Source organism: Epinephelus moara, chromosome 3 (genome assembly GCF_006386435.1).
Source record: "Epinephelus moara isolate mb chromosome 3, YSFRI_EMoa_1.0, whole genome shotgun sequence".
Classification (NCBI taxonomy): domain Eukaryota; kingdom Metazoa; phylum Chordata; class Actinopteri; order Perciformes; family Serranidae; genus Epinephelus; species Epinephelus moara.
This window is the reverse complement of record NC_065508.1, coordinates 5,720,760-5,732,334: the sequence shown is the minus strand read 5'-3', so window position 1 is coordinate 5,732,334 and position 11,575 is coordinate 5,720,760. Positions and strand designations below refer to the sequence as shown.

At 40.0% G+C, this 11,575-nt stretch overlaps 1 protein-coding gene across 1 annotated transcript; it reads left to right on the top strand.

Moving 5' to 3' along the window:
• The first annotated feature begins 1,909 nt into the window (after nt 1-1,909).
• Nucleotides 1,910-5,551, top strand: LOC126387813 (cornifelin homolog B-like). The gene is made up of 4 exons (XM_050040491.1): nt 1,910-2,026; nt 3,461-3,574; nt 4,261-4,415; nt 4,812-5,551. Exons 2-4 carry the CDS (start codon nt 3,469-3,471, stop codon nt 4,932-4,934), a joined length of 384 nt encoding a protein of 127 aa, XP_049896448.1. The 5' UTR covers nt 1,910-2,026; nt 3,461-3,468; the 3' UTR covers nt 4,935-5,551.
• The last annotated feature ends 6,024 nt before the right edge of the window (nt 5,552-11,575 follow it).

The following is an 11,575-nucleotide window of genomic DNA, read 5'->3' as shown; positions in this document are numbered from 1 at the left end:
AACTGCTTTGCTAGCTCAATCATGTTGTAACTAAGATATCCGCTGGAAAAAATATTTTATTCACGGAGTTATTACCTTATTTTTATACAGTCTATGGTTATTACAGACACCGCTAACGGCTAACGTTAACAGCTAACGGTTAGCCCAGCTAATCTACGATAACCATGTTATTAATTACAAAATGTGCACACAGAAATAGTAACGTTTGTTCAATCATGTTTATAGACTTAACAAACATCAGATTAGTCTACACGGTGATATAGTGATGTGAAAAATGTGATATATAGCTAAACTCTGCTGGTTTTCTACCCAGTTTGTAAATTTGCGATTCCCTGGGGTCACCGCCGGAAGTGAAGGGCGTGAGCGATCGCCGAGGCCCCTGCACTTCCGTTGGTCGAAAAACTCTGGGCTGTGCCTCCAGAGGTAAAGGAAGAAAAAAAAGGTTTTTTGTTTTTTTTTTACCGATGGATTTCCAGATTATAACTAACCAAACTTTCATCATAAACTTGGCAAATTAGAAAATACTTGTATGAGTTGTTTTAAAAGCATTGATATTATGGGTCATTTTGGAAGCCATGATGTTGCAGTCAGCTTGTAACAGTAGATGAAGAATGTCAAAATCAGACCATCACCTATAATACTGCTAGTATGAAAAAATCTTACTGTGTTTTCTTTTACTTGTGCAGCGCCAGTTCAAAATATGCCTGTTCAGAACATTATGATTGTTTGGCCCTCACTGCTGGCAGCTTTCTCGAGAGCCACTAATCCAAACAACTTGACACCTGACACTATTCCTTGGGTTCTGAGCAACACAGCTGCCATGAAACAGTTGCCCCCCTAGCAATGCTAGAGTATACCAACCTGGTCTCACTCCGAAGTTGTTGAAATCTGTTGCTTTGTTGGTTAGGTGGGAGTGAGGGGTGGTGGATGAGTCCAGCAACCTCCAACTTTTAGCCGGGAGATTCTTTCATCTCCAGGGCTGATAGGATTCACACTCCTTCCACAGTGTTGTGACTTTGTGCCATTTTAACAGCTTGTATCTTTGCCCAGAGCTTGGGATCGAATGTCAGGGATAGAAAGGAGAAAATCTTCTTATATCTCATGAAAAGGATCCCGTATAATATCCACATCAGTTTCTCAGAACCAAAGAGAAAAGGTGTATTTCTAGAGCTGCCACTTTATACAATCAATCATATAGGAAGAGAGGGTGGTCAAAGCGGTAGTGAAACTCTCTGACCCCGTTTGTACACCTGGCATCAACATGTGATATGTATCTGGGTATCCCATCTGGATGCCAGGTGCAAATGTAAGCACACTGTGATCATGATATAACTGGATCAGCTAGAACACATGTGGCCGAACTGGCCTAACTGTTTTACATATTGAGATCTTAACACGTCATGCATCATGGACGCAGGTGTAAATACAAAGGCCCATAAATAGGAGGTTGTTAAATAGATAATTTGCCCAGATGCAGATCACACGATAACATCAGGTTCAGATCAATCAATCTCTTACACTTGGCTGCCGTGTTTAAGCCTGTTTCATTGTTGTTTGTCTCTGTTACTTATAATTTTGCAATAAAGGCTGAACACTGCAATAATACACATTCTTTTCAAGGTTTACCATAAAAGCTGCTGTGTAACATTGACTGATAATGTTGACCACAGTAAGACAAACTTCACATTGATCTAAATGCATGTTGGCATTTTGATATCCATTTAAATAAAGAAACAGGAAGTTTACATCCAGACGTTTGTGTTTCAGGTGAACCACATCATGACCTGTGTTTGGCATTGATTATGTAATGCCTCACCCTCGTTTTGATCCTCTGCTGGATACAATAAATAAAAGCAAAGTGATGTTCAAGCAGCGCAGGACAGACTGGTTTGTCTGGTTTGTTCCCTCAGGTGTTCTGTTGTCTGCAGGTATTTCTGAACAGACTGACAAATGACAGCTTCTCAGTGAAGAAATCTGCTGTGAACACACGTCCGACTCAGAGCTCTTTTATCACACAAATACACAGGTGAGACATTAACTGTGCTCTTTAGGAGCAGACTTCAATTTTGATACAGAAATTTGCTTTTTAATATTCTTAACCTGACTATATAGTACTTGTGTCGTCAAGTTTTTCTCTCATGTAATCATTTTATGCTTTTTTTGTGAAACACATTGTAAACTTTGCTTTAAAGCAATTTGCCATGACGTGTTATTAGATTTTTTATTATTTCAATCCTCATGATTAAGTCTAATGTGTTTGACACGGCTTACAAGAACTGACTTGACCTTGTTGAAGGGGACATTTCTAAGATATGCTCTGTCATTACTACATTCACATATTCTTCATTTCAATAAGTATTGGCTGAAAAATTTAAAGTTTCATTTTGAAAGTAGAATACACATGTATGTATACTCCATTAATTTGACAACTGATGAACTTGACAAATCAAACGACAGAATTTTAGGGCCTGAAGTTGGCGTTGCTCTTCATAAAGTGAGTCCACAGTGACAGTCCTTGCAGAACGCCCGCCAAAATCTGTGAATCAGTAAAGGGAAGACTATTGATCTGGAGCGTTGTTTTTATTTTGTCTTTGGCTTCTGTGTAATGTACAAATAACAGTCAACTTTGCAGTGTTTTGTCTTTTCAAATGGCCAGAGAAAATCAAGATTTTCTGAACCAATGAAAAGAGAGGTTTGACATACTCGTTTAGTTTGTCATGATTTAAAAGACTTGTTGGAACTCACAGTCAAGTAATGCAAGCTCGCCAAAGTGCACTGTTTGTAGTTATCCTCCAGAACGACACTTAGAAGTGTTTTCTGATCCGTCAGCAGGACGACATCATTAATCGATGCCTTCCAAAACCAAAAGTAAAAGTGTTTTCTGATCGGACGACGCTATGTTAAAGGTTTGGTTTGGTTTAGGAATGAAAATGACTCTGCAGAGTCAACGAATAATCATGGATTGGGTTAAAATCACTTCTTCTTGGGGACTTTTGTTGCCATCTGGAAACATTGTGTTTATGATTGGTTTTTCCGAAGCACCTTACAATCAGTGTCCCATTCACAAACAGAAATGCTTCTATCAGAAACAATTTGGGTTCAGTGTCTTTTGACATGTGCACCACCAACCCTGTAATTTGCAGAAGACCTGTCGTACCTCTTGAGTCACAGTCACTTGACCAAATGCAGGACAAGTGCACCTGTGAACTGGTATATACTCATGGCAAAAACACAAAGAATCTCAACACTAAGTCCTCAGTTTAACGTTTTATTTCTAAAACTGATGCGTTTCAAACAAGTGCCATGAGAGCACGGGAGAGGTATCCTCCCCAATATCTGTTTCAATGTTGTATCAGGGGTACTGCCAGCTCCTAGGATTTTTTTGTTGGCACTTTGTCTATGCTTGTATCATAATAATAAACATGTGCAATGTGAACTGAGATCCTGGTTTCTCCTTCAGAAGCCATCATGACTTCCAAGATGGTCATCAGGCAGCCTCAGCCTGTGATGGAGGCTCGAGAATCCGATGAGTGGGGATCAGGGATATGTGACTGCTGTGATAACGTGCCTGAGTGTAAGTGTCTGTGCGTCAGAGTCATATTCACACCAGCACAATCTCTAAGTGATAAACTTGTAAATATGTTTATAAAATCAAATATTTTTTAATCAGATTTCACATATTTGTCATGTTACTTTTTAGGACAGGAGGTATAAGTAGCTTTGGTCAACTCAGAGTTGTTTGTTTACCTTGTGTGCAATCATGGTCATGTTATGCCTCTGTGACAAAAGGACATTGTTTGCTCACTTACAGGGGGAACTTTTGTTCCCTGATTCTCTGGAGTGTTCTAATCCATTGAAAACACTCATAGTTTGTCATTAGCAGGAACAGGGGATTACACTGCAGTGTCATTTAGTTGTTTCCTGTTTCCTTAATGATTCAATCTGTAAGTCACAAAAAAAGAAAATAAGTCAACCACAGCACAACTTAAAAATGTCGGACAATATTACAATCAATTAATGATGATAAAGAGTCAAATCTTGACTGTTACATGAATATATACCAACTAATCTGATTGTTAGATAAATAGTTTTATACCAAACCTAAGACTAAGAAAGAGGAAGACGTGATAATTCATTTACTTCCTCATATCTTTATTTGTGTGGATTTCTTTGTCTCAGAGAGTTTGTAGGTGTGTCTTTTGGCAGTGTCAGTGCGTTCATCTGTTGCTCTTCTGTGTGTGTGTTTTTTTCCTTGTTCAGGTTGTTTCGCTTTCTGGTGCTGTCCCTGCTTTGCCTGTAAGACTACCAAAAAGTACGGCCAGTGTCTCTGTCTCCCTCTGCTGGACATCTTCGGCTGCATCCCTCCCATCACCATGGCCATGAGGGTCTCCATGCGGCAGCGCTACGGCATCAAAGTAAGGCCAAAACTCTGTTTGTTGTTGCTGTCAGTGTCATATGGTGGAGAGGGTCATGCCCTGGTTGCCTTAAATTCCAAATCTGTAATCTTCTACCTATATTAACTAGAGTGTAATCTTATGGAGACAAAGGTAGATAATTCACTCAACAAATAGTTAAAATAAATATTTTGCAGTCCTCAAAAATTTTGTGTTTATTTACAACAAAGTTATTTTTCTATGGGCACAAATAGCGATTATAAAGATCTTGATCTTGTGGAATGATGTTTCTAATTGGTTAGAGTTGTGGAAAGATTATAGCTCGGGTCTTAAGAGCTATGGTAACCTTTGCTATCATGGATCATGGTCAGACTGATGTGTCTCAGTGTCTTCAACATTACTGTATTTCGCCTATAGGATACCATGTGTAGGGACTGTGTGTTTGCGACCTGCTGTACGTCCTGCAGCTGGTGTCAGATGGCCAGAGAGATGAGGAGAAGAAACATCAAAGTCGTTCTAGTCAGTGCCAAGAACACATGACCCCATCGCCTAACTCATCACCACCATCGGGGGCTGTCACGTACGAAACAACCTGCTTCGGCTTCTACCACCATGTCAGAACTACGCTGTCGGCTGAAGCCAAGACAAGCGATTGAAAAAGCGACTGAAAAACTGTAAGTTACTGCTGGTTACATGCAGCAGTAACTTTCCACTGATGTACAGGCTGCCCTTCATGAGCATCTATTAACTAATGACTTAAGGATTCTTCTATTTTAAAAGTTTAAATGTAATTTTCTTGTATTTTGTTTAACTTTTGGTTCTGTAATCACACACAACATGGGTTTTTATCAAGCAACCTGCTTTACAGATTTATATTATTATTATTCTACTACTACTACTACTACTACTACTACTACTAATGATAATAATATCTGGCAATATTACAATTTATTAAAGGGACATTTCACAGTTTAGCAAGAAAACTTAAATTGGTCCATAGCCATACAGGATACAACAATTGATAGTTGTATATTTTTAATTGTAGTATATGTGCACATTTACTTTTTTAATATTGTTTTGTTTGTTTTTAATTCATGTCTGCAAATGTCATGTTTAAAAACTGTCATAAATTATTGATTTATTGTCAATAAAATCAATTAAATGAATGCATTTTGCTGTTACTTTTTGTATATTAATGCAGCACATTGTAAGATGGTGAAAATATAAAGATTTATAGAGCACTGAACAAATGTATAAGACACAAAGGGCAAACTGCACAAAACACGTACAGTGAGCTGCCTTTAAATGAACTTTAGTCCACTTTAAATACTAGCGTAGACCCTTAAACATCAGCTAGAGGGAGCCACACACTTCACAATGAGCTAAGTTTTATGGAGGTTGAGGCCATGTCGGGTCACAGTGGATCAGACCTCTGATGTGCAGCTTCATCTCAACAGCATAATCACAAAAAACACCTTACAATAAATTTAACTTTTCTGCGCTTCAGTAGCCCAGACAGTGACTATCTGTCCTCTTTCTGCCTCTTTAAGTTGCCTGATGGTGCTTTGAAACCACACAAAATGAGGACCCTATATTAAAGCTGACACACACTGCTAAGTGACACAGCAACTTCCTTTGTATTATGATTTAGTGGTGACATAGGCAAAATAAAAAGCAAATCAACATGAACAGGAAGTCAGATTTCCAATAATAAATATTTTTACTTTTTGGAAATTCCTGTTTTCCCAGAGTTGGTATCAAATGACTTAGTTCTTAAGTATTACTTAATGACTTGTACTTAATGACAGGTAAAATAAAGCGCTACAAATTAAGTCACTTAAGTGTTTATGTCATTTTGACGCCATGTTTCTGTTATTTTGTCCACCCCTTGTAAATCACAAGAAGTGTTGAAGAATGAGCTGAATCATGTCTCAAACAAATCTGATGACGGAAATGAACAGGATATGACTTTAACTTTGCAAAGACGAATTAACTGTTGCAGGGCTGTTAAATGTGAGTGACAGTGTTCTAAGTTGCTCCTGTTGTTTCGTCCCCACTCGGCATGGTGGTCATTACAGGATCCCTCAGAATCAGGTCAGCTCACTTCCACTAGGGAAAACACTGAAAAAGAAACTATATTTAATGTCATGTAAAGTAATGCTTAATTATTTTGTAACAAGTTAACATTGTAATATTTTCATTCAAATCACTACTCAAAACTCACCTGTTCTGTTCTGCTTTTAATGTTTAGCTACTTTTATTCATTTACTTATTTCCTTGTTTTTTCACTCCCATTACTATTCCTCTTTGTCTTCGATGTCTTTGCTGATAATTGTTGTTTTATTTGATGTGTTTGAACTGTCTCTGTAAAGTGACTTTGAGAACTTTGAAAAGTGCTTTTTAAATAAAATGTATTATTATATTATTATTATTACAATATTAAGTGAAAATGTTCACTCACCAAATTAAAAATTATGCAACGAAGCCAAAATTTCGACTTAGTAAGTTAAAGGTTTAAAGTGTGGTCAGTTGCATGTATATTGAAATCACAGACTTTAATTTTACAACTTTAAAGCACCCTTTTAGCCACTTTTAGCACATTGTTTTGGTTTTAAAATCAGCATAAGAGTTTCAGCTTCCTACTTCCACAGGCATCTGCTTCCAGCAACAGATAGACAAAGTTAACTACTATCTGGAGGTGGAGTGTTTAGCAGCTAAAAAGCCAGACATTTCTGGAGTTGGTGGAGACCAAAAAGGAGGTTTAACAGCTTTACATGAAGTGACTATGTATTTGTCAGCTTGTTTTGGTGTTTTTCTGCCCTCTGGTGGCCAAAAAATTACCAACGTTGCTTTAAATGACTACAACATCTGTTCTATTTGGTAGGCTAGATGTTTCCCAAGACATATTAGATTTAAAGTTGGAGAAGAAGAGATTTAACCTCATTTTCAATTGTTCAGTTTGCACGATGAACTTTTGGAGTCACTATCATGTCATATTTTGTCAAATTACTCCCAATAAACTTTCCCATTAGTTTAGTCCGGTTTGCGTTCCAGGGGAGGTGATCCCTCCCCTCTGCTGGCACACTTGGCCCTGGTGTTCACTGTAAATTGCTCAGTGGGTTGTTTTTAATGGGATTATAATGACAGTTATGGTTTGCAAGAATTGATGTTTGTGACTTTTACGAGGTGTGAGTGAAGGGGCGGGACCAGGCGGCTCATAAAGGCTGCAGGAATGTTAATTGGTCGAGGCCACTGCTGCCCTCTTTGTTCTGCTCTCTCATACTGGGCTTCTGTTGCGCCTGTTAAAGGCCAAAGAACTGATTTAAAATCTGTGACTTTAACCCCGCACACCCTCCGACACCCCTCCTCCCCCCACACACACACATATGTACACAGCTTATCCCACCTACAACCCCCCTCGTACATCCACTCCCATTCTTTCTTCCTTCCCACTCCTGAAGAAAATGGACCCCTTTGCTTCCCTCATTTCCTCCATGTTGCTTAATCAGGTGGTTGGCACTCCCCTCCCTGCTGGGTTTGATCCAGTGTTGGGGGAGTAATTTTATCACAGTTTTTTTTCTGTTTCTTGTGGTCACACGGACGGCTGTACTTCCAGCCAGATGACTCTTTGCTGAGGTGAGGGAGGTTTCTGAAAGCCTGAATGGGATTAGTGTCATTTTTTATTGTTTGGATATAGTGAATAAATGAGCACAACTGTTATTTTTTAGTGTTTTAATATTTGATAAAGTATTGTAGTTGGTTTGTAACACAGAACCATCTGAGGGGCTGTCATTTGAAACTGTTTGGAAAAGACACTTAAAAAATACTTGGCAGGTGATTGGATGAATCATCTGTCTATCATGAGCCAGTTGGGACAAGAGTGAAAACATCTCCATCAGAAAAGCCTTCTGTGCCATTCTTTGCCCTCCCTTCAATAAAAAAATACTCTCCAGTTCTGCTATAACCAGCATCTATGCTAACCTTTTTGAACAGCTTCTTCACCTTCATCACACACCTGAACCATGCACATAGCTGCCAGTAGCTCCTCACAGGACACCGATTGGTCCGAACCATTGGGGATGTGGACACAAACACATCACTTAAAACCTGATAAACTTGATTTTCGTATGATCTTGTGATCCCACAATTCTCGCCGGACCTTGCGATATCACAAGGATCCTACTTTTGTGCAAGGCAACCTAAGTGCAGCCTTGCTAATGCTATATACTTACAGTGGAGGAATTCAAATGCATAGTCTGCAGTTGACTTGTGTTTCTCTCCATTTGTGTCCTAGTCTTAGGGTGTAGGATTTAGTTGCATCTAGCAACCAGCTGAAACTTCTCCCATGTGCTAAGCATGAACTCCCGGTTTGGATTCCTTCAGTGTTGTTTACCAGCATTTGGTTTATCATCGTCATTAGCTCATTGTTCAGAGGGTTTTTAACATGAGCCAAAATATCAGCAGAGGTCTGGTCCTCTCCAAAACACACAGACCAGGTGATTAACACCGGTAAAAACACTGACTAAAGCAGTTTCACCTCACAAATCAGTGTTTCTGTGACACTGTTTGGCTTGTTGCAGATGGGCTGCTAGTCCAGAACCTGCTAATGTGTGCTCACCATTTTTCTTCAATAACTTAAGATCCAAGCATTCAAGAGGTTTCTACTTGGAGCCGAATGATCAGCAGAGGTCTCTTCATCTCCAAGACAAACAAACCTGGTGATTCAAACCAGTAAAATACTGAATAAAGCAGTTTCACAATAAAAGTCAGTGTTTTTCCAATGCTGTTTGGCCTGTCGCAGAGGGGCTGCCAACTTGGCTGGCCATGCAAAAACCCTGAATAGATTTGGTAGATCGCGGTCCAAAAGTGGGACGTGGGTCTATTCTGAATGGACCACAAGTGACTCGCAACTGTGTCAAGTCTGTAAAAAATACACTTTATTTTCAAGTACAGTGAATTTCCGGCACATAGTTCTTATTTTGAAGTGCTGTTTCCTGCTGTANAGTGTTTTTCCAATGCTGTTTGGCCTGTCGCAGAGGGGCTGCCAACTTGGCTGGCCATGCAAAACCCTGAATAGATTTGGTAGATCGCGGTCCAAAAGTGGGACGTGGGACCATTCTGAATGGACCACAAGTGACTCGCAACTGTGTCAAGTCTGTAAAAAATACACTTTAATTTTAAGTACAGTGAATTTCCAGCACACAGTTTTTATTTTGAAGTGCTGTTTCCTGCTGTAGAGTGAGTGACTAAGGAACAGCTACTTGACAGAGACAAAAAACTACCTCAACGACATGGCCAAACGAAAGTATGACGCTGAATGTTTTAAACTGTGTGGACCTCAAACAAATGACTAAGGAGAAATCTGGACCCTGTGGCTGGACTACTTGAAACCACTGATCAAGAGCCAGCATTTAGTTTGTCTGTTCAGGGCTACTGTAGGAACATGGCAGTGCAACATGGCGGACTCTGTGGATGAGGACCCGCTCTCTTTGTCAATATGAACGGCTCATTCTAAGGAAACAAAACATAATGATTCTTATTTTAAGGTGATTGTACACCAAAGAAAACATATATTATCCATATCAGCCAGCATACCCCCCTAAATCCCACACACTGGACCTTTCAGGAAAGATTTTCCAATATGTTCTCACCACAAGATGACCTTGTTTCCTGTAAACTACAGTGTCCTCTTGCAGCAGGAAACACTACAATTATGAGATGTGTGGAGATGTAAAATGTCCATAAACATATACGCTCCATTTAAGAAAAAATATCTCTGTATTTATCAGTAAGAATTGGTAAAACTGTAAGGGATGAGCCTTAATTTTACTTAATGAGTGAATCCGGAGATGTAAATCAGAGGTCATGGGATGGATTTGAACCTGGAGTGCGTGAATGTGTCATCCTGTCAGTCCTGAGGTTTCCACCATGACAGATAGGGACACCGTCTATCTGTCCATAATTTCCAGGGGAAGTGTTCCTTTTAAAAGACAAGGTTGGAGTTGCTGGGGAGTCGGCTGATAACAGCCCAGGTTAAGATGAGGCGGGAGGGGCAGGCGTAGTCCGACACACACTATCAGACGACAGGCCTCCGAGCAAACAAACAGCTCTGACCTCTCAAAACAACGGCAGCAGGGAGCAGCTGATAGCGAGAGACGGATAGGTAGAAGTTGGTGATGTTGCATCGTGTGTGTGTGAGTGTGTGTAGGGGAGGCAGAGGACAGGGGCAAAAGGGCACGCAGGGCAAGAATGATCTAATCCCTCCGTGATCTTAGTGTTTCAGTGTCCATTAAAATCTGAAGGTTGTGAGTGTATGTGTGTGCGAGTGGTACGTTTGGTGAGTCACTATGTCCTAAAGAGCTGTTAACCCCCAAATGATTTCAACTCTGGTTTCAGTGGAGACTTTCTGTGTCTCAGAATGCTCTAAAAATTCCTGTGGGGGGAGCTGACATCCACACAAGCAGCCACATCTTTTACATCTTCACAATTTGGCATCCAAACTAGTATTGTCCCACCCTGGTCTAAAAGTTTGTCATCTACATTGACATGCTGAAACAGCAGAAAAGCACTTAGACATGAGAGTTTAAGTGTTTCCTTGCGATTTCTACAATCCCGTCTCCAACTAACTAACTGACATTTTGATCATTTAACCATGACCACCATCTTTCCCTGACCCTAACCTGAAACATACATGAGTTACCAGGCGCAGACATCAGTGTCATATTCATCTGAAAAACCTCTGCAGATAGTTTTTGCACATAAACTGAACAGAAAGGGGTTTTCCCCAATCATACAACACATTATGTTATGAAGTTTAAAGTCATTCACAAACAAAGTTTGTTGTCAGTACCTTCCTAGTCTCGCCACCAGACAATCAGAGATCTCCGCCTTCTGATAGTCTGGGGACACTCCTTTCTAAAGTGTGTTTAATACACCGGCGAAAACGGCCGGCAACGGCCTCGCGGAAATGTGCGCTCCCCCTTTTCTCATCCGCAAGGAAACAAACACACAGAGAGCTTGAAAATTTCTCATCCGCAAGGAAACAAACACACAGAGAGCTTGAAAATGGATGCCGAGAGATTTAACTCCGAAACGTGTGCTCATCCGTGAAAAAAATATTTTTTCCAGCGGATGTCTTAGTTACAACATGATTGAGCTAACTGGAGTAGTTTCATGTCGTA